This window comes from Dromaius novaehollandiae, chromosome 1 (assembly GCF_036370855.1).
Source record: "Dromaius novaehollandiae isolate bDroNov1 chromosome 1, bDroNov1.hap1, whole genome shotgun sequence".
Classification (NCBI taxonomy): domain Eukaryota; kingdom Metazoa; phylum Chordata; class Aves; order Casuariiformes; family Dromaiidae; genus Dromaius; species Dromaius novaehollandiae.
In genome coordinates this window covers 117,408,622-117,435,427 of record NC_088098.1, presented here as the reverse complement: position 1 = coordinate 117,435,427, position 26,806 = coordinate 117,408,622, and the positions used below count along the sequence as shown (strand labels likewise).

General features: G+C 44.2%; 2 protein-coding genes across 10 annotated transcripts in view; one reads left to right on the top strand and one right to left on the bottom strand.

Annotated features, from left to right (window-relative positions):
• Window positions 1-18,176, bottom strand: part of SON (SON DNA and RNA binding protein) — a 42,953-nt gene extending 24,777 nt beyond the window's left edge. For 5 of the 9 annotated variants that reach the window (XR_010392547.1, XM_064524425.1, XM_064524422.1 and 2 more), the window contains exons 1-4: window positions 17,838-18,176; window positions 16,934-16,984; window positions 15,961-16,127; window positions 2,071-13,443 (exon numbers count right to left, since the gene is read on the bottom strand). Coding sequence is in view for 8 of the 9 variants with exons in the window: in XM_064524425.1 (XP_064380495.1) it covers window positions 2,071-13,443; window positions 15,961-16,127; window positions 16,934-16,984; window positions 17,838-17,944 (11,698 nt within the window). In the remaining variant the exon portion in view is untranslated. Of the gene's footprint in view, window positions 1-2,070; window positions 13,444-15,960; window positions 16,128-16,933; window positions 17,180-17,837 lie in introns of those variants that run through there. The other 4 variants (XM_064524410.1, XM_026108514.2, XM_026108515.2 and 1 more) reach the window with 4 other exon arrangements.
• Window positions 18,177-21,013: 2,837 nt separating this feature from the next.
• Window positions 21,014-26,806, top strand: part of GART (phosphoribosylglycinamide formyltransferase, phosphoribosylglycinamide synthetase, phosphoribosylaminoimidazole synthetase) — a 40,617-nt gene continuing 34,824 nt past the window's right edge. The window contains exon 1 of the mRNA XM_026108518.2: window positions 21,014-21,280. The gene's annotated coding sequence lies outside the window, so the exon portion shown is untranslated. The remainder of the gene's footprint in view (window positions 21,281-26,806) is intronic.

Sequence of the window (26,806 nt, the reverse complement as noted above, 5' to 3'; positions counted from 1 at the left end):
ATCATGAAAGCTACTCATGACCAATCATCAGAAAACATAAGCGTTGAGACTTGTATAAAATACAATTACACACAGAAATGTTAAGAAAAGAATATTTTGTTTTATAAAGGAAAAAAGCACATGTGACCACAGCACAAAAATAGGGAACGGAAATAAAGCATGATTTGTGTGTTCCTGTCCGATTTCACAGTTTGCAAATGAGTTACCACTACCTCTGCAAGCACACAGCTTTACAAAAATCCTAAATAAAGGTATATACCTACAATTTGCTGAGTAATCAAAGGCAGCTTCAAAGCTGCCCATTAATTCTCATGTTCTGCACAAAAATACTTCTGGTAGAGGGACTTCTATGGTAACTTTATGACAGAGAATTGAAAGAAACAGAACCTAAGCTCCACAAAAGGAGGCTCATTCCCACACTAAACATATGAGGGCTCACCTCTAAGAAGGGGAACCTCATTTCTCCTTATGCAACTTAGTATCTAAGAAAACCACAAGGCCTCTCTTCATCCAGTCATGGTAAACATGCAGTTCATTAGGATTTTCACTTTCATTCCCGAATCATCTGGATTTGGGAATTTTTTCAGAAACAAGCATCCCTGCTCCTAAGTTCTTAGCATAAATCTGCCCTAAGGTCAGCAGGCATAACTGACATGCCCATGACCACAGCAAGGAGCAAAGTCTAAAGCCAAGTGGAAAATGAAGCACATAAAATAAGAAACAAATACAAAGGTACTCCCAACTGGGCAGAGGACACAGAAAAACAGAAGCTCATTTACTGTATGTCGGACACGTATTAAGAGTTTCTCACAGCTTTTGACCAAATTCATTTAATTATCCAAAAGTAAAAAGTCGAAGCATATCAACTTTCTCAACACTCAATACTCAAAATAGTTTCCTATCCTTCAGAAAGGAGTATGTGAAACTAAAGCTTTGTGGTTTTATGCAAGATATCACAGATTCAATTAATTAAAATGCAACACTGTTCCTGACTTCCATTATCTAGCTACTTTTCTCTTTTTCCCTGAGTTTCTCCAGTCACAAACCAGATATCTGAGAGATATTGTTCCTGTTGCCAGTTTATGGTCATATCTTCAGCAAAGTTTGAATGTTCTACATTCCTACGTAGTACAAGGATGAGAGCTGAAAAGTCTTTATCTAAAATTCATTTCCATACCGTAAGTTCTCAATGTTTGACGTATGCCAGAAGCCTGAAGCCTTGCCTGCAAATAAATCTCAACCTACAGATCCCCGCAGGACAGTTGTTACTGACACAGTGCACCTGTATTAAACCAAGCTAGAAACCAGCTAGCTACATCCATGTTATTAGGAACTGACTCTGGCTAAGAATAAAAAGTATGCTAACTTATCTACGCTGTGCAGTTAAGACTATAATTCAGTATCGGCTGGGAACAAAAACGTAACTTCAGCAGAAATGACCACGGTACAGGGAAGCTCACCTCAAGATTCAAGGGTACAATGGAGGAAAAAGTGGACCTTTTTCAAGCCCACAGAAATGTGGAGCATAGCCCATAAATCCTCTATCACATGTTTAATAGCTCAACAATGCCCCCCTCTTCATATAGCAAAGCTTTGAGTAGCAAGAACAACAGTGGAAAAGAGGCAAGACAATAGTAAGGAAAACAGATAAACAAGCATTACAGCTGACAACAGAACTAAGAAATCTCCCTACAGACATTTACTTTTGCATGTTCTTTCATGTCCAGTTTGTTCTCAGTAAAAACAAACCGGTAATTCATAACTCTCTTACAGAAAATATTTGGGCTTTTTTAAACATTACAATGAACAGTGCTCCTCAAGACCACAGCAGACTACCTTTGCATAAAAGCTTTAAAACCAAGATATATCTCTGCTTTAAATGCAATTTTCATCCAAATGGTAAGCATAGATTCAGTTCCAACATAAAAATTGTCTTACTAAAAGTCACTGCCTAAAAGCAATTCAAGAAATTCCTTATGAATGCTACAGAGATGTGTTAAAACAAGACTGCATTTAAACCAATCAGTACTACTTGACCATGGAATCAATGAAGATAAAATTATTACTTACCCAAGTCTGTAAGACGTTTAGGCGATCTGCTTGAAAACCGCTCAGATGACCTGGACCTTCGACGATCAGGTGATCTGCTGTATCTTCTTCTCCCTGAAGATCTCGATCGCCGTAGTCGAATTGGTGACCTACTAGAGCTCCGTCTTCTTCCTCTTGACCTTGATCGCCTTTGACGAATAGGTGTTCGACTCCTGCTACGCAACCTGAGTGATATTCTACGATCTCTTGAATCGGATCTTCTCCTTCTTCTATCAGTAGATCTTGATCTATTTCTCTGAGATCTTTTACGCCTATCTCTTGATAAAGAACGCCTTCTTCTTGATGCCGATCTTGACCTACTCCTTCTTCTGTGCCTTGAACGAGACAGTGAGCTAGATCGAGAGCGACGATTAGATTTTGATCTTGACGCTCTTCTGTGTGTTACTGATTTGGAGCGATTCCGTCTAGAGCGAGATTCTGTATCATACCTCTGGGATCTGCGCTGAGAAGACCTGGAGCGTCTGCTTCTAGACCGCCGTGAAGAGTCTTTGTCAGCTGCTTTTTCAATGGACTTGGACCGACTCCTTTGGCGGGCAGTGGACCTGGAGCGTCTACGTCTAGATCTCCGTGAAGATTCCTTGTCAGCTGTTTTTTCAACAGATGTGGATCGACTCCTTTGGTGAGCTGTGGACCTAGAGCGTCTACGTCTAGATCTCCGTGAAGATTCCTTGTCGGCTGTTTTTTCAACAGATGTGGATTTACTTCTTTGGCGAGCAGTGGACCTAGAGCGTCTACGTCTAGATCTTCGTGAAGACTCTTTGTCTGCTGTTTTTTCAAGGGATGTCGATCGACTCTTTTGGCGAGTAAGAGATTTTGAGCGTCTGCTTCTAGATCTTCGTGAAGACTCTTTGTCAGATGCTTTTTCAACAGATTTGGATCTAGATCTCTCGTGTTCAGAAGACTCAGAACGCCTACTCTCAGGCATAAAGGAAGAATCCTGTCCCTCTAGCTTTTCAAGAGGCATGGAAAGTGACTCCTGGTGTTCATGTTCGGCTGTCAAAGAGGGCTCCACATCCTCTACCTCCTCACCAGTGGTAGACCTTGACTCATGTTCATCAGAGGACATGGAGTGTCTACGTTCAGCTGTCAAGGAGGGCTCCACATCCTCTGCTTCTTCACCAGTGGTAGACCTCGATTCACGTCCATCAGGGGATGTGGAGCGTCTATGTTCAGCTGTCAAACACGGCTCCATATCCTCTACATCTTCACCAGTGGTAGACCTCGACTCATGCTCATCAGAGGACGTGGAGTGTCTACGTTCAGCTGTCAAGGAGGGCTCCACATCCTCTGCTTCTTCACCAGTAGTAGACCTCGACTCATGCTCATCAGAGGACGTGGACTGTCTACGTTCAGCTGTCAAAGAGGGCTCCACATCCTCTACTTCTTCACCAGTGGTAGACCTTGATTCACGTCCATCAGGAGACACAGAGCATCCACGTTCAGCTGTCAAAGAGGGCTCTGCATCCTCTACATCTTCACCAGTGGTAGACCTTGACTCATGCTCATCAGAGGATGTGGAGTGTCTGCGTTCTGTTGTCAAAGAGGGCTCCACATCCTCTACCTCCTCACCAGTGGTAGACCTCGACTCACGCTCGTCAGAGGATGTGGAATGTCTACGTTCAGCTGTCAAGGAGGGCTCCACATCCTCTATTTCTTCACCAGTGGTAGACCTTGACTCATGGCCATCAGAAGACATGGAGTGTCTACGTTCACCTGTCAAAGGTGGCTCCGGGTACTCTGCTTCTTCACCAATGGTAGATCTTGATTCATGCTCATCAGGGGATGTGGAATGTCTACGTTCAGATGTCAAAGAGGGCTCCATATCTTCTATGTCTTCATCCACAGTAGATTTCAGGTCATGACCATCAGGGGACATGGATCTTCTATGTTCCGAAGTCAAAGAGGACTCTAGACCCTCTTCTTCTGTGGGAGATTTCAGCTCATGGCCATCATGATCTGGGGACATGGAATGTCTACGTTCAGATATCAAAGAGGGCTCCAGATCCCCTATTTCTTCGCCAGGGACAGATTTCATGCTGTAGCCATCAGGGGACATGAAGCATCCACTTTCAGGCACTAAAGAAGGCATCCCACCCTGCATTTTTTCAACAGGGATGGATTTCAAGTCACTGCCATCAGCAGACATGGAGGATCTATCATTTAATGTCAAAGAAGGTTCCAGACCACCTACTTTTTCAACAAAAGGAGATCTCAACTCCTGGCCATCAGGGGATTCTGAACGTTCACTTTCAGGTGTCAGAGAACGCTCCTGCACGTCTGCCTTCTGAACAGGGGTGAATCTTAACTCCTGACCCTCAAAAGACAAATGATCATTTTCAGAGGTCAAGGAAGAATCCATATCCTCTACTTTCTCATCATGGGTCAGTCTTGATTCATAGCCTTCAGGGGACAGAGCATGTTCATTTTCAGATGTCAGAGAAGATTCCTTAGCCTCTGCCTTTTCAGCAGGGCTAGACTGCAACTCCTGACCTTCAGGGGACATTGCACATTCACCTTCAGACATCAGAGACAGCTCCTGCACCTCTGTTTTTTCAACAAGAGTAGACTGCAACTCCTGGCTATCGGTGGACATTGAACTTTCACTTTCAGATGTTTCAGAAGGTTCCTCTGATTCTTCTTTTTCAATAGGGCTGGATGTCAAATCACGGCCTTCAGGGGATAAAACATATTCATTTTCTGACAGCAGAGAACAATCCTGTACCTCTGTTTTTTCAACAATGGTAGACAGCAACTCCTGACCTTCAGGGGATGCAGCACATTCACTGTCAGATATTAGAGAAGGCTCCTGCACCACTGTTTTTTCCACAAGGGTACACTGTAATTCCTGGCCTTCAGGGAACATGGTGTATTTGCTGTCAGACATCACAGCAGGTTCCTGTACCTCTACTTTTTCAGCAGAGCTGGCTCTCAACTCCTGGCCCTCAGGGGACATGGCATATTCATTTTCAGACAGCAAAGAACACTCCTGTACCTCTGTTTTTTCAGCAAGGGAAGATGGCAATTCCTGATCTTCAGCAGATACAGCATATTCATTGTCAGGTATTACACATGGCTCCTGCATTTTTACTTTTTCAAGAGAGCTAGATCTCAGCTCCTGGCCCTTCCAGGATACAGCATATTCATTTTCAGATGTCAAAGACTCTTGCACCTCTACCTTTTCAACAGGGGATGACAGCAACTCCTGGCTTGGAGGGGAGACTGAACACCTTCCTTCAGGTGTCAGATAATGTTCCTGTACCTCTGGTTTTTCAACAGGGGTTGATCTCAACTCCTGGCCATCAAGGGACATTGTGTATTCATTCTCAAATATTTGAGAAGACTCCTCCACCTCAACTCTCTCTGCAGGGGTGGATATCAACCCATGACCATCAGAGGAAATGGAACATCTACTTTCCAACATCAGAGATGGCTCCTGCACCTGTATTTCTTCAGAGGCAGATCTCAACTTGTAGCTGTCAGGAGATACAGTGCATTGAAGTTCAGAGGCCGTATATGACTTCTGCACCTCCACTTTTTCAGCAGGGATAGGTCCCAACTCATGACTATCAGGCAAGAGGAAAACTCTATCTTCAGATGTCAGAGAAGGCATCTGGGAGTCTAATTTTTCATTAAGAGGGCTTACTGATTCACAAATATCAGTGGATTCAGAGGATCCACTTGCCAGTGGAAGAGGAGGCTTTTGTGTATCTGATTTTTCAGCTGCAGTGGATCTCAATTCATGGCCTTCCGGCAATACAGAATACTTAAGTTCAGATGCTACTGACAGTTCTGCACCTACCAGTTTCTCAGAAAAATTGTATTTTGACTTATGGCCATCACGGTCCATGGGAAATCCACTTTTAGACGTTGAAAAAGATTCTATGCTCTCTATTTTTTCAGCTAGCAGGGATCCACGGATTTCAGAAGATTCAGAGCAGCCAATTTCAAGTATCTGTGAAGATTCCAGACTGCCTAGATCTTTGTCAACAGATGATCTGGACTCACAAACTTCAGAAGACTTGTAGCTTTCCACTACAGTTGCTGTAACAACCTCCTCTGCTTTTTCAAAAGACAAATCTGACATGACATCATCTGAGACCTCAAGAGGAGCACGTTCACATGACAGAGAAGCACCTGGAGCCTTTACTTTTTCAGCAGATAAGGATCCTAATTCATTTTCATCAGGTGACTTGAAGGACCCACCTTCCAGCATCAATGAAACCTCCTCTGTTTTTGAAGCAAAGCTGGATCCTGATTCATGTCTATCAGGAGACTTGGACCATCCACTGTCAGAAGCCAGAGAAGGCTCCTGCACCCTGGCTATTTGAAAAAAGTCAGCACCTGGCACATGGGAATCAGGGAACTCGGAGCGTGTAAGTTTGGTGTCCTGAACCACTGCTGCTTCAAAAGAGAGTGACCTTGACTCAGGGCTGTCAGCCAATTTAGAAGATCCACTTTCAGGCATCTGCAAAATCTTCTGAAGCTCTCTTTTTTCAGCAGGGGCAGGTCTCAATTCATGACCATCAGTAATGTCAGACACCACACTTTCAGACATCAGAGATGACCCCTGAACTTCTGTTTTTTCCAAGGACAAGGAGACTGAGTTGTAATCATCAGCAGAGACAGAGCATCCACTTTTAAATGCCGGAAGGGGCTCTGGACCCTGTGTTTTTTTGAGAGATGTAGATCTCAACTCACTTTCAAGGGATGTGGAGAGCTGAAAACCTGATACCAGAAAAGGCTTTGGATCCCCTCCTTTTTCAACAGATGAGGATCTTGATTTGGATGTGGAACATGGAAGTTCAGGTTGTGGTGAAGATTCCAGAGCCACTGTTTTTTCAGCTGGGATAGATTCAGAGTCACAATCATAAAGGGTGGTAGAACACCCATTTTCAGTTGTCAGAGAAAGCTCCAAAATCTGTGTTTTTTCTACAGGCATGGATCTCAATTCCTGGTCATCTGGGGCTTTGGCGCTTTCAAGTTCAGACACCACTGAAGGCTGCAGATCTTCTGTTTTTTCAACAGATGAGGATTTTGTCTCAAGGCTATCTAAAGTTTTGGAAAATCCACTTTCAGATGTCAATGGCAGCTCTGGACCATTTACCTTTTCAGCAGACAAAGTTATTGACACAGGACCATCAGAGGATTTGGAGGAGCTGCCTTCAGATGTCAAAGAAGGTTCAGGACCGTCTATTTTTTCAGGAGATTTGGTTCTTGTCTCTTGATGTTCAGAAGTCTCAACATGCTTACTACTGCACTTTACTGGAGGTAATTTGCTCTCTCTTTTTTCCACGGATTTAGATCTTGACTTAACACTGTCAGAGGACTTGGAGCGTTTCCGTTTGGATTTCTTTGAAGATTCCTTGCGCTTTTTTTCAACAGACCTCGACCTAGACTTATAACGTTCAGAAGACTTTGAACGACGACGCTTAGATTTTCGTGACGACTCCTTCTTTTTTTCCACTGATTTAGATCTAGACTTGTAGCGGTCAGAGGATTTTGAGCGCTGACGTTTAGACTTCCGCGATGATTGCTTCCGATCTCTTTTTTCTACTGATCTGGATCTAGACTTGTAACGGTCAGAGGACTTTGAGCGCTGACGTTTAGACCTCCGCAGAGATGTCTTCCGACCCCTCTTCTCAACAGATCTAGACCTAGATTTTGAACGATCAGAGGAACCAGACCCTCTGTGTCTGAACCTCCAGGAATATTCTTTGCCCCCCCTCTTTTCTGAAGACCTGGATCTAGATTTAGAACGGTCAGAGGACCTGGAACGTCTGCGTCGGGACCTCCAAGACGATAGTCTCTTTTCTGCTGATCTGGATTTAGACCTGTAGCGGTCAGAAGACCTCGAACGTCTGCGCCCAGACCTTCTGGAGGACAGTCTTTTTTCCACTGATCTGGATTTAGATCTGTAGCGGTCAGAAGACCTGGAACGTCTGCGCCCAGACCTTCGTGAGGACAGTCTTTTTTCCACTGATCTGGATTTAGACCTGTAGCGGTCAGAAGACCTCGAACGTCTGCGCCTGGACCTTCTAGAGGACAGTCTGCTCTTTTCCACTGATCTGGATTTAGACCTGTAGCGGTCAGAGGACCTGGAACGTCTGTGCCCAGACCTTCGTGAGGACAGTGTTTTTTCCACTGATCTGGATTTAGACCTGTAGTGGTCCGAGGACCTCGAACGTCTGCGCCTGGACCTTCTAGAGGACAGCCTGCTCTTTTCCACTGATCTGGATTTAGACCTATAGCGGTCAGAGGACCTGGAACGTCTACGCCTGGACCTCCCAGACGACAGCCTGCTCCCTCTCTTTTCTGCTGATCTGGATTTAGACCTGTAGCGATCTGAGGACCTGGAACGTCTGCGCCTGGACCTCCGAGAAGACACTCTCCTCTCTCTCTTCTCCACAGACCGGGATCTAGATTTGGAATGCTTTTTTCTCGAATCCGAATAGTTTCTGCTCCTAGAACGTGCTCTTTTAGAGGTCAAACGCCTGGAAGTAGAACTTGACCTTGATTTTTTTTTCCTCTTCTTAGACCTGGAATGAGACTTAGAGCGGCTCCTTTTTTGTTTCTTTGCATCGTGTTTTTTATCACTTCTATGGCTTTTTTCAAAAACTTTCTCAAGTCTCATTAGAGTCTCTCTCATTCGTGCTGCCACATCAGGCTGCACATCAGATGTTTCCGAATCTCTTGCTTCTTCCGCCTGTCCTGCTTCTTTCACAGCCTCAGGCTGTGGACTTTCTTCCAACTCTCCTGGCTCTGCCACCAGTACTGAAACTTCTTCTGTAACAGTCTCAGGTCTCAGAGCTGCTTCCAAATCTTTTGTTTCTGCCTCTGTCCCTGCAGCTGCTTCTGAATCTTTCAGCTCTACAACAGCAGCACATATTGGAGCTGCTTCTGCATCTTTTGCCTCTGCCACATCAGCTGGACCAACTTCCAAGTGTTTTAGGTTTCCAGTCATTTCAGATTCAGGAGTTGCTGCTGAGTCTTTTTCATCTGATGCATGTAAAGAACTAAAAGCCGTCTCTGGACCTGCCACAGATGCTGCAGTAGTCTGCCTATCATTTACTTCTATTAAAGACTCAGAAGGTATAGCTTGTTCTGTATCTTTCTTCTCAACCTGTATCTCACATTCCTGAGTCTGTTCTGGAACTCTTATATCCTCCATTTGCTGATACTGTACTTCTGCTGCTACTTCACATTCTAGCATGGTTTCCAGATCTTTCACATCCCCTGTTTTTGGAACTGCTTCAGACGATTTCATTTCAGCACCACTCAAGATTTCTGGAGCCTCTTCTGCACTTTTCCATTCTGCAGCAGGTTTGGCATCTGGAACTACTTGCGGATGTTCTGGCTTATCAGTGTGCAAAGACTTTGAAACAGCTTCTGAATGTTGTTTTGCTATGGTGAATGTTTCTGAAGCGTCTTGTAAAACATTCATCACCCCTACTTCTTCAGATTTTTGAGAAGCTTCTAAATCTTGGGTATGCATGCATACCTCAGGCTCCGTGACTCTTTCAGAATCTTTCCTTTCTACTATTGCAGGTTCTTTCCTACTTTCCAAAAAACTCATTTCTCTAGCTTCTGATGCTGCCTCCAAATATTTTATTTTCATTCCTTTCTCGGTTCCTGAAGCTTCTTCCAAATCTTTTAAACTGACCATATGTGAAGACTCAACTTTTTTTGTACCTGTCCTCCTTGTTGCAATTATATACTCTACAGTAGGTCCTTGATTTCTTACATCTGTTGAAACCTTAGATTCCAAAGTTCCTTTTAAGTTTTTCACTTCTGTCACTGCTTCTGATGCCACAATTTTTTCTTCCACTCTGGGCAAAGATTCTAACATTGCTCCTGAATCGCCCATCATTGCTGTCCGCAGAGATTCTGGAGTTGTTTTGCAATATTCTACTCCTTTGACAGTTTGGGATTCTATTACTGTTTCACTTTTTTCTGGCTTACGTCCAGTCTCATATTCTACAGCTGTTTCCAACTCTTCCACGTGTAGCGATTTTGAATTTTTTTCCAAAGTTTCCACCATCACTGTTTGCACAGGTTCCAGTACTGCTTCTTTGTTCTTCACCTTTGCTTTGTTCAGATCTTCTGGAGCAATTTCAGAATGTTTTACTTCTCCAGTTGCCTCAGATTCTAAGGTCGTTCCCAAGTCTTGCATTAGTGACCTTGTTTTAGATCCCACAACCGTTTCCAAATTTTTCACTTCTGTTAAGTGTAAAGTTTTTGAACTTGCTTCCACATCTTTTACCTCTAAAACTGCATCAACTTCTGGTAAGCTGTCTACATTTCTCACTTTTACAATGGCAGATCCGGTAGCTATTTCAGAATCCTTCATCACCCTTGTTACCTCAGTCTGTGCAGTTATCTCCAACTGTCTGTCTGTCATGACATCAGACTGTGAAATGACCAAACTCTTTGTTTTGCTTGTAACAAGAGGTTCTACAATTGTTTCCACATGTTTTGGTTCTCTCTCTGCTGCGGTCTTCAAATGCATCACTTCTGCCAGTGCCTCGGACTCTGTAACTGGCTCCATGCTTACACATGCAAACACAGATTCAGGAGTTCTTTCTGAACTTTCTACAGCCAGAGGTCTTGGACTTGCTTCCAAAACTTGGGTGCCAAATTTGGCTTCAGAACATGTATTTTCTCCTACGCCCTTTGCCCCTAAAAGGGGTGCAGGCTGTAAGACTGCTTCCAAAGCTTTTATCTTTGCCATAGCTAAGGACTCTGGATCTCCTCCTAAATCTTTCACATCTTCTATTTGCAGATGTGATGAAGATGTTTTCACCCCTGTCCTGGCTCTGCCAAGCACTGCTTCTGAATCTTTCCCTTCTGTCTCCACTACAGGTACTAAGGTTGTTTCTAGACTTTTCACTGTTCTCACAGAACTTCTGCTTCTTTCCAAATGCTTTTCATCTCCGATTTTCATGGCTGGGAAAGCAGCATCTGAGGCTGCTTCTACTCCTGCCATACGATCCAGATTTATTTCTGAACCTTTTGACTCCACTGCTGAACCTAGTGCTGCTGCTGCTAAACCTCTGGCCACAGCCCCATGTTTCAGGGCTCCTTCCAAAGTTTTCGTATCTTCTGTTTGCAAATACAGTGAGGTTGTTTCCCAAGTTTTTTCTTCTAGCATAGCCATTGGTCTTCTGACTCCTCCTGGACCTTTCACATCTTCCTTCTGCAAAGATAAGGGAGCTGCTTCCAAATCTTTCACATTTGACTTGCTCTCAGGTCTTGATTCTCTCAGCTCCTCTACTTGTCTCAGTAATGAAGTTCCCTCTAAGTCTTTTGCCTCCGTTATGGCTACAGGCTTTAGAGTTGCTTCTGGAATTTCTGAAGCATTATTTTCCCACTGCAGAGGAGCTTGATTTGTTTCTGTACCTTTTATTCCTGCTATTGCCACAACTTCTGCAGTTGCTTGTGGACCTTTACAACCCTCTACCAACTGGATTTCTGGAGCTGTTTTGGGAATAAATGCCTCCACAACTGTTATAGGTTCTAAAGGCGCTTTTAAGCCTTTTGCCTCTGTGGCCATATATTTTAGGGCCGCTCCTGAATCTTCAGTTTGCTGAGGCTCTTGGCTCACTGTTGCTTTTAACTCTGTCGCAGCTACAGCTTGAAAAGTTGTTTCCAAATCATTAGCCTCTCGAATTTTTTTCACACCTCCCATCTGTAGAGATTCTTGAGCCACATTCACATTTGTTACTTCTACTGGAATTGCAAATACCTGGGTTCTATCCAAAGCTCTTGTTTCTGTCACTTTAGGCTGTACGACCACTTCTGGAGCATTTAACACTGCTGCAGAATCAATGGTTCCTTCCAAACCTTTGATAACTTCAACTTCCAGATGTTCTCGAGTTGCTTTGACATCTTTTGCTCCTATCATACCCACAGGTTCCACAATTGTTTCCAAAGCTTTTGTCTTTACCGCAGCAACTGGCTCCAGAGCTTCTTCCAAAGCTTTCACATTTTCTGTCTGCACAGAGCCTCTGATTGGTTCAACATCTTTAACCTTTGTTACAGCCCCTGGTTCTAGGGGTATTTCGGCAATTTTTGCTTCCACCTGGGTTAAAGCTATTCCTACAGGTATTTTAAAAGCACGTTGCAAAGCCACATCTGGGTCTGTTTCTTTATCTCCCACAGCCCCCATCATAGCTACAGGTTCCAAGGCTGTTTGGAAGACATTCACACTCTCCATGGAGCTGCGCTGTGCCATTCTCAAATCATCAGCTCCAGTTAGGGACTTCAGTGCTGGCTCCAAAGTTCCAGTCACACCCCCTAGTTCCAAAGATCTTTCTACACTTCTCACATTTCCCATATGCAGAGATTCTTCAGTTGCTTCTGGAATTTTCACTTCTTCCACGGCCACAGACATGTGAGCTAATTTCACAGTTTTCAAATCTGCCTGACTTGCAGATTTAGGAATTACTGTCAAATCACTTGCCAAAGACACAGATTCTGAGTTTGTTTCTAATTCTTTTGCTCCCATCTGTGCCACAGATTTTAGAGCTGCTTCTGAGTACTTCAGCACTTCCATGGTCTCATATTCAAGAGTTGTATCGAAAGCCTCCCCAGTGCCTTTAGACTTCAGAACATCTTCTGAATCTTTTAGTGCTTCTACTACCTCCGAAGTTACTTCCGGACCTTTCTGAAGTTCAGATTTATTAGCAACTCCAGACGGGATGCTAGACAGCGTATCATTTCCAGTATCAACATGGAGTTCACCCTTTCCACTAATATTAATAGCTACAGGATAAATATTTTCATGGGACTCTTTAATTTGTTCTTCTCTAGTGCAAATTTTAGTTTGAGTTATACTAGCATGTTCTTGGATATCAGATTTGCTGCTTTCTAAATTAAATTGAGGATCTGCTGCACACAAATTCCCCTTCTCGCTTCCAAGATCTTCCTTAGGTGGCTGAGAATCAGCTCTCAAATGAGAACCAAGTCCTAAAGCTTGTCTATCAAGCTCCTCGTTTACTTTTAAGCACAGTTCTTCTGGCTGCATGTGAACAGCCAGATTTGAATCTCCAGATCCTCCATGCTGTATACTCAATTTGGAGCTTGAATTTTCTGGCATCAAGTGAGATGCAGGCTGTAAGTCTGCATGTTCTCCATGACGTGCACTCAGTTTTGACTCCTTTGGCTGCTTTTTGTGTTTTTTCTCTTTCTTCCTTTTCTTCTTCTTTTTCTTCTTCTTCTTGCTTTTGTGTTTCTTGTTCTTCTTTGATTTTTTTCTAGGAATTTCATCTTCAACTTCATCAGTAGGACTTCTTTTTGTAGACTTAGAACTATTTTTCACAGTATCTTTGTCTACATCTAGAAGAAAATGAAATTGTCCTTGTAAATGGTATTATGAGAGCCTTTAAAATGTAGTTTCAAACCAGTAACCAAGTACATGGACAGAGGTACAAAAAAATCGTAATCTGAAACACACATCTTGTTTACCAAACTATCACAACTGGCACATACTCCCTATTTTGCCCTCTTTCTTATCCTTTCTTGCAGTAATCCCTTTGAGAAAAAATTAAGTAATTCTGCTTTCCATAAGTTAATCAAGTCTTCTTGGTCAGTGACACAATCAATTTCAGTGGGAATACAATCCCTTCCAAGAAGTACTTGGATATATTTTTATCTACATTCAACTGGGTAGTACATTCTCCTGGAAGGCTGAAGATCTGGTCTTAAATTGTATCAAGCAGCAGATGTAACTGTAATAAGGCCTCCTATCTTTCAGGAAAATCATCTAACTGGTATGCCTACCATATAAAATGTGGCCAACAGTACCATGATCTCTTATAATGCTTTAAAAAGTCTGGCTCACTGACAGGATGTGATGATAAATCTGGCTGATGTGTTAGGATTGATCAATCTAAACTTAAGTTCCTGACTTACTGATGAAGTTCTTCAAACATCTTTGGGGAAACAGCATCTACTTCCTTGATCCCAAGCAGGCTCTAAGGGGTGGCAAGCAACCAGCTGCTCAGACTGACTGTGTTTGCCACGAGCAACTGCAAAAATATAAGCATCTGAAGAGCTTTTGCATCAAACAGGAAAGTACCCAATGACTTCAGGTGACTGCAGGGATATGCAACTGCTGAGTGAGAAGAGAAAGACTGAGATTTGGATCACTTTTTTTTTTTTTTTTTTTTTTTTTTTAATTCTGTATCTCCCTTCCCCCTAACCTGAATCTGTGTTAAGTTCTTCTCCTTCTTTGGATCTAGTACCATGTTTTAATGGAAAAGGCACTCCCATTATAGTAACTTGTTAAAATCTTGACTAAATATGAACTATATGTTCAAGCCTGCCTGCATGCTATTCTCACCATAATCACTTATACTGGCCAGTGGAGCCAGGTGGATTCTCCAATTATAATCCGGCTGTGATTAAAAAGTATAATGTTTGAATAAACACTACCAAAAAATTTTTTTTTCCAAAAAACATTGGTAACTGCAATACTATTAAATGAACATGACTAAAATCTCAAACACTTGTGTATCTCAGGTAGTTTTAAACACACACACATCTTTACATAACAAACAACCCCCCCCAAGTGTTTCCATCAACATTCCTTTGAATGTTATAAAAGGGAACAATGAGTCAAATGACCTTTTCTACACACAGCATTTTCAGATAATCCCTAACTTTGTCTAACAACATAACTCCTTTCTAGATATGAACAGTGGCAACACATATCATAGGCTAAGTTTATTTACTACCACACTAATATGCCTGACTTACTTACTATCGTATTACTTGTTTCATTCTTCTAAGACAGAAGAACACACACACAAAAAAAAAAAGAGGGCCAGCCTAAAGTCCTGCTTATATAACATATCTGAAGGAAGAGTGTTCAAAATGCTCAGAGTAAACAAGCCACTGCACATAAAAGAAAGGAGAAGCAATCCCAAAAACGTGCAGAAATAGTCTCTGAACTAAACAATTCCTGTCACAATTTTCTATGCTACCTTTTATGAAATCACTCTGGAACTATACTTACCAAGAATATAGCAGCCACCTAATTCTGAACTTCAAATAATTAAAAATGCAATAATTACAGCCTTCATTTTGCTGACTCTAATGATTCAGGAGTTTTACAGAAGGGACTAGTCCCATGAGAAAGGATATTCATATGCAAATTTTTGGCATGATAAATTGGGTAATTTACTGATGTTATGAGAATATTACATGTATCTTTCACAGACCTTTGAAAGACTTCAATCTGAATACCTATATTGTAAAAGCATGGCCACTATTCATTATTAAAAAAAAAAGACAGATCATCTTACTTTGCTAAAACAGTTAATCATACAATTCTGAATTGTAATAGATGATTTTTTTAAAAATGATCTTACAAACCAATCCAAAAAAACTCACTACAAATAAAGCTTCTACCGGTATCAGTACCTGCTTTTTAATTACAAACTCCATCCTGAGGCCATGAAGTAGGTATATACAGAATGAAGCATTAAACAGTCTTCAGATGTACCAACAAATAACTTCTACATTTACAAGTATTGTGTATATTTGTTAGCATTATTGTAACCGAGAGAGATAAGAAGAAAAGTAACTTTGCACACTAAGTAACACTTTTGTATATCAACAAGTTTCAATTTTTAGATTATTCATTTCCTTGTCAATCTATGGCTGTAAATCACAGTAAACAGAAAAATACTTAACGAACATTACAATAAATATACAGCTTTTCAGATGAAGCTCAGTGAGAGAAGCAGTACTGAAAAGTTCTTTTTTCGTCTCTGTAAAAATGATTAGGTGTTAAGAACTATGACAATCTTCTTAAATAAGAACATATTTGCCAAATGTGTTTTCATTTACCTGATTTGCACTGCAGCTCTGTACCAAGGGCTCCAGAGAGCACTTCCTCTATTTTCTGCACTATCTGATCATTCTGACGACTCCCAGCACCAGCAACAGTGTCATCTGAAGGATTGGCTTGCTCAGCTGGGATTGTGTCACCATTGGGCTGGCCTTCTACCTTTCCACTAACCAAGAAAAATATCAACATAACACAGGCAATTTTGAGCTTTTCTTACCCTTACTTTTAAATTCATAAACATTTACTATAGTTAACTCTCCAAATAACTTTTTAGCCTCCTGAAGAAGCCATGGTTTTTGTAAAACATCTACCTTCTGATTCGCTTTCACTTATTCACAACAGAGTTAGGGACGAGTGAAAATTGGGCAGATGAGAAGCAAACATGTTTGCGAATAAGCGAGTCCCCGTGTTTTATGTAAAAACATGTAAAGAATCCTCAGTTCTCTTCACAAAATAAACACCTATCACACAATCCTCTTCAGAAGATTTTGCTCGTTTTGCGAGACAAGGCTGTGAAAAACTGGGTGAGCTTAGATATAACAGTACGTATGTAGCAGTAAAACAACCGAGCAAACAGATGCCCAGCCTTCTCCCTCTCGCCGCTAAACAGAGACAAAAACTCAAAAACCTGTGAGTGAAAACGGGAGCGCGTTCGCCAGCAGACAACGCGTGCATCCGCCCGTCCCGTCCCTCCCCTCCCCTCCCCCCCCCCCGCCTGTTTTCGCTCAAGGCGCTCGCAAGGGCGCGAGCCCCCGGGCCCCGCCATGTTGACGCTGAAATGATCCGTATGAGCCCCGGGCCCCGGCCCGTCTCCCTCCGCCCCAACGCGGGGTCCGCGCCCTACCCTCCCCCCCCCGCCCCGGGCACATCCCTCCTCTCCCGTCGCGCTAGGCCCAGGCCCAGGCCCGGACGCGGCTACGTCTCCTCCCCCGCCGCCCAAGCACTCCCCGCCACCCCGGGCGGGCTCATTACCCGCCGTGCTGTTGCTGCTGCTCCTGCTCTTCCTGGATCTCCCGGAATTTGCTAACCACAAAGGACCGAAAGATCTGCTCGATATTAGTCGCCATGACAGCCCTACCGCACCGGGCCCCCCCACTCCGCTTTCCTTCCTGCCGAGACGCGAGGCCTCCGATATCCCACAAGGCACCGCCGCAACTAGAGGCCGCAAGTCCTTGCTGACGTGCTCCCTCTATGCCCTCTCCCCATTGGCTGCCCGCTAACGGAATGACGTCAAAGCCTGATGAAAGGGCAGGACGGGCCTCCGAACGACCGCTCTAGCGCTGGGCAAAAACCATAGAGCGCCAGTTTTCCCCCCCCACACCCGCCTAGTTTCCGGCGGGGGGGGGGGAGGAGGGGGGCACGACTCGTGTCTCGGAGAAGCTCGCGGCTCCCCTCCCCCACCCTCCGCGGGAAGGAGCGCGCCGCCATGTTGTTGCACTTACCGCCACCTCCCCCCGACTCCGGCCCCCACCCCTACCGGCCGTGCGCGCGCGCGAGCAGGCGGCCACGCGCCCCCCCCTCCGACAGGCAAAGCCCCGCCGGGCTGCCCTTGCCCCCCTCCCGCCAACCGCCATAACGGATGAAACCGTAACTGCCGCTCTGCCCCCAACACGGGCGCACCCCTCCTTTCCCGGGCCCCCCGTAAACCGAAAAGCTGCGCCTCAACCCCGGAGAGACCGGGAGGGGGGAGGGGGACGGAAATAGGGAGCCGATGGAGGGCACCGCGGTGACCAGCGCCCGCCGGTCCCTTCGTCCCCGTCCGCCCGCCACGCGCGCAACCCCCGCTCCCGCCGTCGCGATCCCGGCCGCCTCCGACGGCCGCGGAGGCTCGGAGTCGGCCCGGCCTCCGCGGAGCAGCCCGGCGGCCCGCACTCACCTCGCCGAGGGCCGCAGCGGCGGCGCCGGGGCCATGGTGGGCTGAAGCGTGTGGCTGTGTGTGCCGGCGGGCTCGGGGCCCGTGGGGGTGGGTGGGAGCGATGCCATTGGTCTCCATGGAGCGGGGCCAAGCCCCGCGCCTCCGCCGCCCCGTGTGTACAGCGCAGGCAGCGCCTAGCAGGGGGGCCTGCCCGCACGCGAGTGCTGCATCACAGGGCCCGGCGCTGCGCTGCCCTCACTTACCGAGCGGCTCCATGCGAGAGGCGCCCTTCCCCCTCCGCCGGCGGAGCAGGCAGCCGGGCGGTGACACGCACATGGGCTGGGGGGCCGTCCGGCGGCACGGGCGGCCGCGCCGCGAGGGGGGGGAATCAGAAATGAAGCGACAAAAGGACCACGAGTAAAAATACCGCCACCGCGGATAAAATAAGAGCCCGCGTGTCTCAAAGCCGGCCCTGGCCCGCCTGGCAAAGCCGTGTCTGGTCTGAGGTGGGGTGGGTTTTTTTTTGGGGGGGGGGGGGGGGCGCACCGAGATCGGTTTGTGCGGACGCCAGCCACCCTGGGGGTCCCCTTCGTGCTGCCCTCAAAGCAATTCCCAACTACATACGTGTGCAGATCCGTTTTTATCATCCTCAGTCTTGTAAAATTGAATAAATCCTATGGCTGGAGGACTCTAAGCATATCCTCCCCATATATACTTTATTCTGGCGCTATGAAGTAATAACCTAACAGGTAAGCTTACCTGAAATACATTTAAAATATCGCAAAACCTAGGTATAACAATTCAGTCGTTGCTGAGGCCTTTATTTGCAATGTCAAGCTCAAATTCAGTGTGGTTTTAATACTCATTTGCAAGACCCTTTAACAGCAGTATTGTTCTTTATTGTGCATTGCTGGGAGATGGTCTGCCTTAACACTAAATTTGGAAATATAACGGGTTTGCTATTTGGATCCATTTGCTTACTTTTATGTCCCAGTCAATTTATTACAATAGAAAGACAGCAGCTATATTTTTAGTAGGCAGTTTTTCCAATATATTTTTAATAGGCACTTTTGCAAATCCTGCCATGCCAATATTCATATATTTTAGATGTTACTAATAGAATACTGTATCTGGTATTCTGTGAGCTACGGAGTGAAAATGTTTCACTTGAACAATTTCAGAGGTATTTAGATTCCCCTCATGTAGATGGTCTTCTCTAGCCCAGGCATTCTTTTACCCATGTACAAGTACTGACAGTACACAGGCAAAATGTTGCTAGTATGGATATTGCCATAACAACAAAGCTGCAAAGGTCTTCAGCACAGTATAACCGTAGCTTCCCCATTCCAAGCAAAACCAGCTGTACTCACAGAACAGCAAGTTTGACTGGCATAACTTAGTCTGTATTAGGGGCTTCTGACCAAAAAGCTGTACTAGGCAGGATCACACCTCTGATGCAGGCCAACAGAAAGCCACAGTGTAGACCTGCTCTCAGAAAAGGACCCTTTTGAACTGAAGTTAACTCATTCAAAGTAGCTTAACTACACTGATAACCCAATTAGTATGGGCCTAAACCTATACAGGAAAATTATGAAGAAAGGTACAAAATAGCCAGGGAAAGCCAGGGAATTTTAGTGCACACTGCATATTTCATACTGGCTCCCCAAAAATGAATGCAACCACAGTAGTAACCACAAAAGTCACTATCCAAAAAAAAAGGATCCACAGCTCCATAGGAATATAACTGACAATTCTAGCTCTCCTTTCGGGTCTCTCATTTTGCTGTAAATAAACCTCTTGTTAAAGAATAGTGAATTTAAACTGTCTAGAGATAGCCGCTTAGCACAACTTACATAAAACTTGCTTAGCTTGAGTAGCTAAATTTGCTGAAGCCTTAGGCCGCACATGGATAAAGTAATGAACCTTTACTTAGTTTAGTAAAAAAAAAAGTGCCTCAGAGCTGGTTCATGCTGGGAAGATAAGGAAGCCACATGCAGTCTGCATTCCTGTGTCACCCACTCTGAAAGGAAAGACGTCAAAACTTTGAAAATAAGACCTTGGGAGACAACCGCAAGACCCAACAAGAAATAAAGGTACAACCATCAGCAGAGACCGCAAAAATAAAGATAAGGAGAAAAACAGCTTACGTAGGAACAACAATGAGATCCAATGAGGAGCAGGAGACCCCAGACCTAAAAATTACTATTGGTCTAACTACTACGTGAGGGCTGGGAAACTTAAGTTGAGAAAACTATAATTGCCCAGGATTTTTTTTGTTGGGGTCCCTCTTCAGAGCCACCCAGCTCGAGCTGTAATTACTGCATGCGCGTGATTAAAATTTAATTATTTAATTTGCTTTCATTTGGCTCTGAACTTTTTCTGCGGGAACCTAGGGTTAGGCCCTGTTATGGTGGCTGAAAAACCTAATTTCCATAACACTCTAGTTAAATATCTTTATTCAGTTAAGTGTTATATAGTTTTCAGGTGAATGGACTTAAATGAAAGATTTTGTCAAGACCGAGGTGATTGTTTATGGTATATTTAGTGTTCAGTAGGAAAACATAGTATTACGTGACTTTTCTAATAGCAATTCTGCTGCAGTCATCAGCACTACTTATTTTATTCATGTGACTTCCTTTTTAGAGAGAGTCAAATGTGTGCCAAAATACATGAACAATATTTATTAAACCTATGTTTCATAAGCTCAATTTCAAAGAACAGTGGATTTGTCACTTTGTAACTCTTGGGAAATAGAACAAAACATAGGGATCAAATCTGGCTTCATTAACAGCATTGTTGCAGCACTGTAATGCTAAATTTGACTAAATGTTGGCCAGTACTCTTTGGTTTCATAAAGAAGGCAGTTCAGTATAACACAAGCCAAAAAGAGTTGCTCCTATTCAATACTTAAAGATTTGCAGGAGTATCCCCCCCTGGGAAGACATGAAAGCAAAACTAACCTTTGCAAAGCACTATCCAGCTAACTTACTGCACTATTACCTTTGCACTTTGGCGTGATGTTCTGTTTCCTAAATTACATCGTAAAAACATTAATCCATGAATGGTAGCTTTTTTTTTTTTTTCTTAAACTTGTTCCTTCCCACCACCACCACCACCACCACCCCCCACCCCCGCCTGGGCGAGCCCGGGGGCGGCCCCTCACCGGCCCCTCCGGCCCTGCTCAGCACGCTCCCCGGGCGGCAGCCCACTGAAGCCACAAACATCCGTGCAGCTTTGAAAAATTTGAAGCAAATTGCTTCCCCGTCCGCAGTGCTTCACGCGTAGCCATGTATCGCGTTTCCTGCCGGCCCCGGGCCCGGGCCCGGGCCCGGGCCTGGGCCTGGGCCTGGGCCTGGGCCTGGGCCGAGCGGCGCCGCCCCGCCGCGGGGCCCCCTGGGTGCTGTAGTTTTGGGTGGCGCGGCGGGTGGATGCCTTCCCGCATCTTAAAATCTCCCTGAAGGAAAGTAAGTTTTTCTTTTGCTCGTTGGAAGCGCGTACTCCGTGGCCGCCGTGCACCCCTAGGTCCCGGGGTCGCTGTCGGGGCTCGGCCTCCCGCAGCCGGGCGTTCCTGCCTCGGCGGCGCCGGAGAGGCGAGGAGGCGGCGGCGGCGGGGCCATGTGCTCCGCGCTGCCGGCGCGGGTAAAATGGCGGGGGCTGCTGCCGCGGGTGGCATAGCGGCCTCGCCTTGCCGGGGCTGGCGGGCCCGGCCCGGCCAGCCACCTCCCCGCTGCTGGGCCCGGGCGACGGAATGAGGCCCCTTCGTGTAAACGCTCTGGCGTCTTTATTTTAACTCGGGTGCGGTGCCTCCACTCACTCACTGCGATGAAGGATCGTGTGGAGACGTGCTGCCCCCCCCCCCCGCAACGGTCCTCTGATTTTTCTGAACCGTGTATCCCTTCTTCAGGTTTACTTTGGGGAGCTTGGAATGTAACGTTTTCAAAAATACTCCGGTTTAAAGTATTTTAAAACACACAAAACTCTTATTTATGCATTTTTCTCTGCTCAATAGGTCTTTGAGAAAGTGGTGAAATATTTGCTTTAAAGTAATTATTAAACTTCTGACGTTTCTTGCTTTGGACTTTGGCCTAACTTTGATTCTTTCTTTGCTGTTTGCAAATTTGGGGGCTTACCAACATCAATATTAGCCCTCTTTTTTTTTTTTTTTAAATTTATCCAGTGGAAACTTGGAATTAATGAGCACATATAATACTTTAAAGAATATATTTAATTTCATCATATATGTACTTAAATACTAACACATGATATTTCCCCCACCCCCGGCCCTCCCGTTCATTTCTGGTTCTTACCCAGTAGTCTTTATGCAGGCTTTGATGATGAAAGGCCCCCGAACACTTTCAACTCTTCTTAAATAGAGTTTGAATTGTCAGGATTCAGTACTTCTGGGGGGATAAAACTTGAGGCTCCTAATTATTTTTAATAATGAAACTTGTGGTAACATTTTGCCTAAGAAACGCACAATTCATCTATTCGAAGGATAAAATTGGCACATGGTGTAACTGCTATGATAGAATTACCTATTTCTTCTTACAGTCCAGATCTCTGCTGCTGCAGAAGTGCATTTTCTCAACTCCTGCTTTTCTGGAAGGCAGGACTCCCATCTTATAAGTTCTTAACTGTATCAGGCTATCAAAGAGCTTTATTTTATTCTCAGTTCTAATTCTGGCATTTAGAGTGATGCTCCAGTGAAGCACAGATAATGATGAAGTCTTACCATTTTGTAAAGCTGTCTAAAACATCTGATACAGCGCTCTATATTGGCAGGTGAGAGCCAGGAATTAGTCCTAAATAAAAGATGTGGACAAAAGAAATTTTTTAAACCCAAAGCTGTCGTTAAAAAAGAAAAATAAGTTCTGCCTGATCCTGGAAGCATCTGAACTCTTTAAGGAACTCTTTAGGGAATTTAAACCTGAGGAAATTCAAAGTTCTCTAAAGTCCTGTTGTTTTCCTTCTGCATGGGCCTCATACTACCCTAAGCAGCAGCCCCGTGATCTATATGGGAAAATACATTTGCAGAGAAACATGGATCTTTTCCCCTTTCTCACCCCTCATTTGATTCTCTGATCTCACTCGCTGACTATGCACAGGGTGGGGCAAGAGGTGGGAACAAGCAGTTGGGGGGGAGATAAATTGTGAAGCAGTGTTTGCCACTGAGTGTGGTAAAGTTTCTTGAACAATCAAAGGTGATCTGAGGGAGGTGGACAGCTCTGCTGTTTAACAGCCTGCTGCTACAGAAAGGACCTTTTTCCGCACTTTTTGACTGCCTCCATCTGCTGCTTCCTTTGTACTGGCTCTAGGGATTGCTTGTGATTGCTTGATCCTTCAATGAGTTGCTTGAGTTCACTAAACTGACAGAAAGCTATTTCCTTTTTCTTATTTTACTGAGTTGGTTTTCTGACAGGTTGGTAAACTGAGTGAGTTAACTGGGAAGTCAAAAGAAGGTCAATGTGGAGAGCATTGAACTCTGCAACTGAGAGAGGGGAAGAACTGGACTATTCCTCCCAACAGTAGAAAATAGACTATGTCTGTTGGATACTCCAAGCTTCAAAAAGACAGCCAAGCCAAGGTCCCTGTGCTGCTAGAAAAAGTGGTCCTGTCTTCCGCCTCCAATCCCAGTTGCATGTTTTCAGCCCTTCCCTTGTGATAGGGTACAATTTCTCATGTTGTAAGGCAGGTCAGAGGACTTCTCTAACTTAAAACTTTTTTATTACTATAATTTATTTTATTCTGATTATTGTAGTGTTTTCCAGTGTTATTGGCTTCCTGATCCAGATGACTGCACAAATTTTGCGTGTGGGTGGGAGAGGGAATGAGAAGCTGGAGGTGGAGAAGAGAGTGGGACCAATGGGAAGCTGCACCAGCAAAGATTAGTTTAAGCCAACTGTGAAACAACATTTGGTGAAACTGTAGCCTGCATGTTTCATCTTCTGTTTCTTGTTCAAGCTTGAATAAGGTTCCAGAAGTTGGCAAAGGCTCTCTGAGAAGGCCAGCTCAGAGCTCACCTAACATGTACTGAAATGTTTGTGCATCTCGTAACATGCAGTGGACTCTACTTTTAAGAAACAACCACCCAAGAAATCAAACAGCCTGCTGATTAGAGTGTTAATTCAGAAAATGGAAGAGCTGGATTCAGTCTGAGAGAATTTTGGACCACATTTCCTACCTGGCTGCTGACAAGTTTGGCAACTGAGTAAAGGATGGAAAGGGGATATGGCAGTAGCCTAGCTGTTGAAGCACTCAGCTGAGAGGAAGAAGTCCTAAGTTTTAGCTTCTGCTGCAAGTCATTCTTTAGATATTTAATCCCATTACTGTTCTGTGAAAAACTGCATAAATGGTTCTGTCTTCTAGGATTAGAACCTAAGACAACATTACATGGAGTTTTGTGGCAATTGAGTTGCAGAGCTTTCTCCATTTTGTTTTCTTTCTCTGTCCTGGGAGCCTTAAAGTCTTTTTCTTCTCTTGCCTAACTTAGAGAGAAAGTGTCCCTTCTCATTTAGGCTAAACCCAAGTCCTAAGAGCTCTTTTCCAGGGTGGGGAGATGTGGGTTTGGGCCTTCTTGGTGACACTGGGCTTGGATTCCCTGTGTTTGGGGTAAATGCTCTAACTGCTATGCCATTTTATAGCCTCAGCTCTAGGAAAGGTGGGGGTTAAGATGCTCCAGGCATGGACCATATCTTCTGAATGAAGAAAGCTGAATGTCTATGGCTAGTTTGGGAATCCTAGTATTGGGAAGTTACGGTTTCACAACTTTTAGTTAGGAGGTAGCTAAAGTTACATGTTACATATGAACGCATCCAGCAGATTGTTGCTGCCTAAGTTCTTCCTGCCCGGCTGTGTCATCCCATGCCTTCCCTGGTGGTGGATCTAGGCCTTGGCTGACTGCACAAAAAGCCAACTCAGCTAGCAGAAAACTTACATTTTTGGGTCAGGTTGGTTTTATGATGGTTTAGCAAACTGACTGTGCTCGAATGAGCACCAGAGCCAGTGCAAGGAAAGGGTTGGGAAAGCCTGGCTGGGTGCAGGACATCCCCTTTCAATGGCAACAAGGTACACGAATGGGTTCAACTGTCTTAGGAAACACCACCCTCTGTCCATACTGGCTGTAGCCTAGCATTGCGCTGCATGCCAACTTTAATTTGCCTTTTTTTTTTGATTTCAGGATTCTAAATACAAAGCCTTAAGCAAGAAAATTGAAAGTTCTTGAGCCTATATTCATTTTCACATATATAAGTAGACATTTTTCTTTCCCTGAAGGTGTTTAGAATCCTGAAATTGAATTAATTTCAATATGAGTTATTTAATTATCGCTGATTCTGAAAAACGATTCTGTTGATTTCAGAGACTAGTTATGCATGTGGTATTAAATGCACCTGTAAATTTTCACAGCAGAGTGTAAACCTCCTTGAGCAGCAGAGGTCTTTCTGAAGGGCTGAAGCACGTTTGGACTGCACAGTGGAACATTGTAATTATACCTAAGTGTTACCTTTGTCCCTTCACTCTCAACTCAGATTTTGTTGAAACTAAGACATTAGTAAAAATATCTTTTAAGTTACTTTGTTTTGTGATAGTTTTTTCACACAGATTTTCAAGATTTGGTTTATTTGACTCACAAAAAACAAAACACACTCCACCCATGCCTATCAATCAAGGAGGATGCAGAAACCCAACAGCATTGGAACTTAACTTAAAAAAAGATACTGTCTGAAGCAGTGTGCTGCCACTGATGATGCCCCTTGCTGCTTGTACTAAATTGCATAGATCTTCTTATTTTAATTACACCTTTTTAGTGCTTTAGTCAGGGTGAAGTAAAAAGATAATGCTGGTGTATTATGAGGCTCCACCCTGCTGAGATAAATATTTACATAACTTGCACCACCACTTACGACATGAAACTAAAACTTGGGAAGAAGTTGCTTCAGGAGTTTACATTTTCTTATGCTTCTAGAATTATCTTCATAATCTTTTTATTAATGCAGCCTAGGTAGCTCAGTTTAACCCCCAAGTCTGTGTGCAGAGGACCAGTTCTAGGAGGAGTCAGTGGTTCACGTCCCTTTCCTATTAATAGATATGGGGAAGGGGCAGCAACTGAATTAGTAACCTCCTCTCCCTTCTGCCTATACTTGAAGTCTCACCATGCCTTGTGGAGGAGTCAAGATGGTGAAAACTTTCAGTTACTGTTTTTCTTTTCCTCACTTTATTTTCTCTGCTCCACAGGCCCTGACCTAGTGAAGGAGTTGCCTCCTTGTGGGGGATAAAGGTCTCTAGTCTGATGCTCATCCTCACTGATTTACTACTGGAAACCTCAGGGACAGGCTTTGGAAATCAACTTGTCTTCACTCTATCATTGTATCCCCTCCTCTTGGATATGAGAAGTGATTAGATTGTTTCTGCTTTCCTGTTCCTATTTTGTATAAGGACCTAGTAATAGACCCTTGCCTGAAATGCTACCTGTCTTTGTTTTAAACCGTCTTTTAAACAAACACATCTCTCTTCTTTATGATAGCAGGGAGTGGTTGATTAAGGTAATTATGTACCGTGTTTTGGAATCTTCTCAGCTTGTGCTTGTTATAAGAATTTCCTGTGTTATTTCCCAAAACCTTTGTGTGTGATAATTGTTGCAGAGGAAATCACCTACTTTATGAATGGCTTTTACTCTTTTGAGAACAAATTTTTGACTCCTGGATTAGGAACAAAGTAAACAGAAATCTTGACTTTTCAGAATTTTCACTTCTAATACAAGAAACTGCTGGGCAGCGGAGAGCCCGCACAGCATCTTTCTATGTCAGTCTTGCAGGGGTGAGGAAAAGAAAGGCTGCCACTGCTAGTTTTGGCCTCCTAAATTGGACTCACCTCCAGAAGAAGTTCTTGTCAAGCTGCATCCCTAAACAAAAGTTGCTAGGACACCACTTGTGGGATGCACAAATAACATTGGGTTTTTGAAGCTAAAAAATGTATGAAACACATTTTTTACT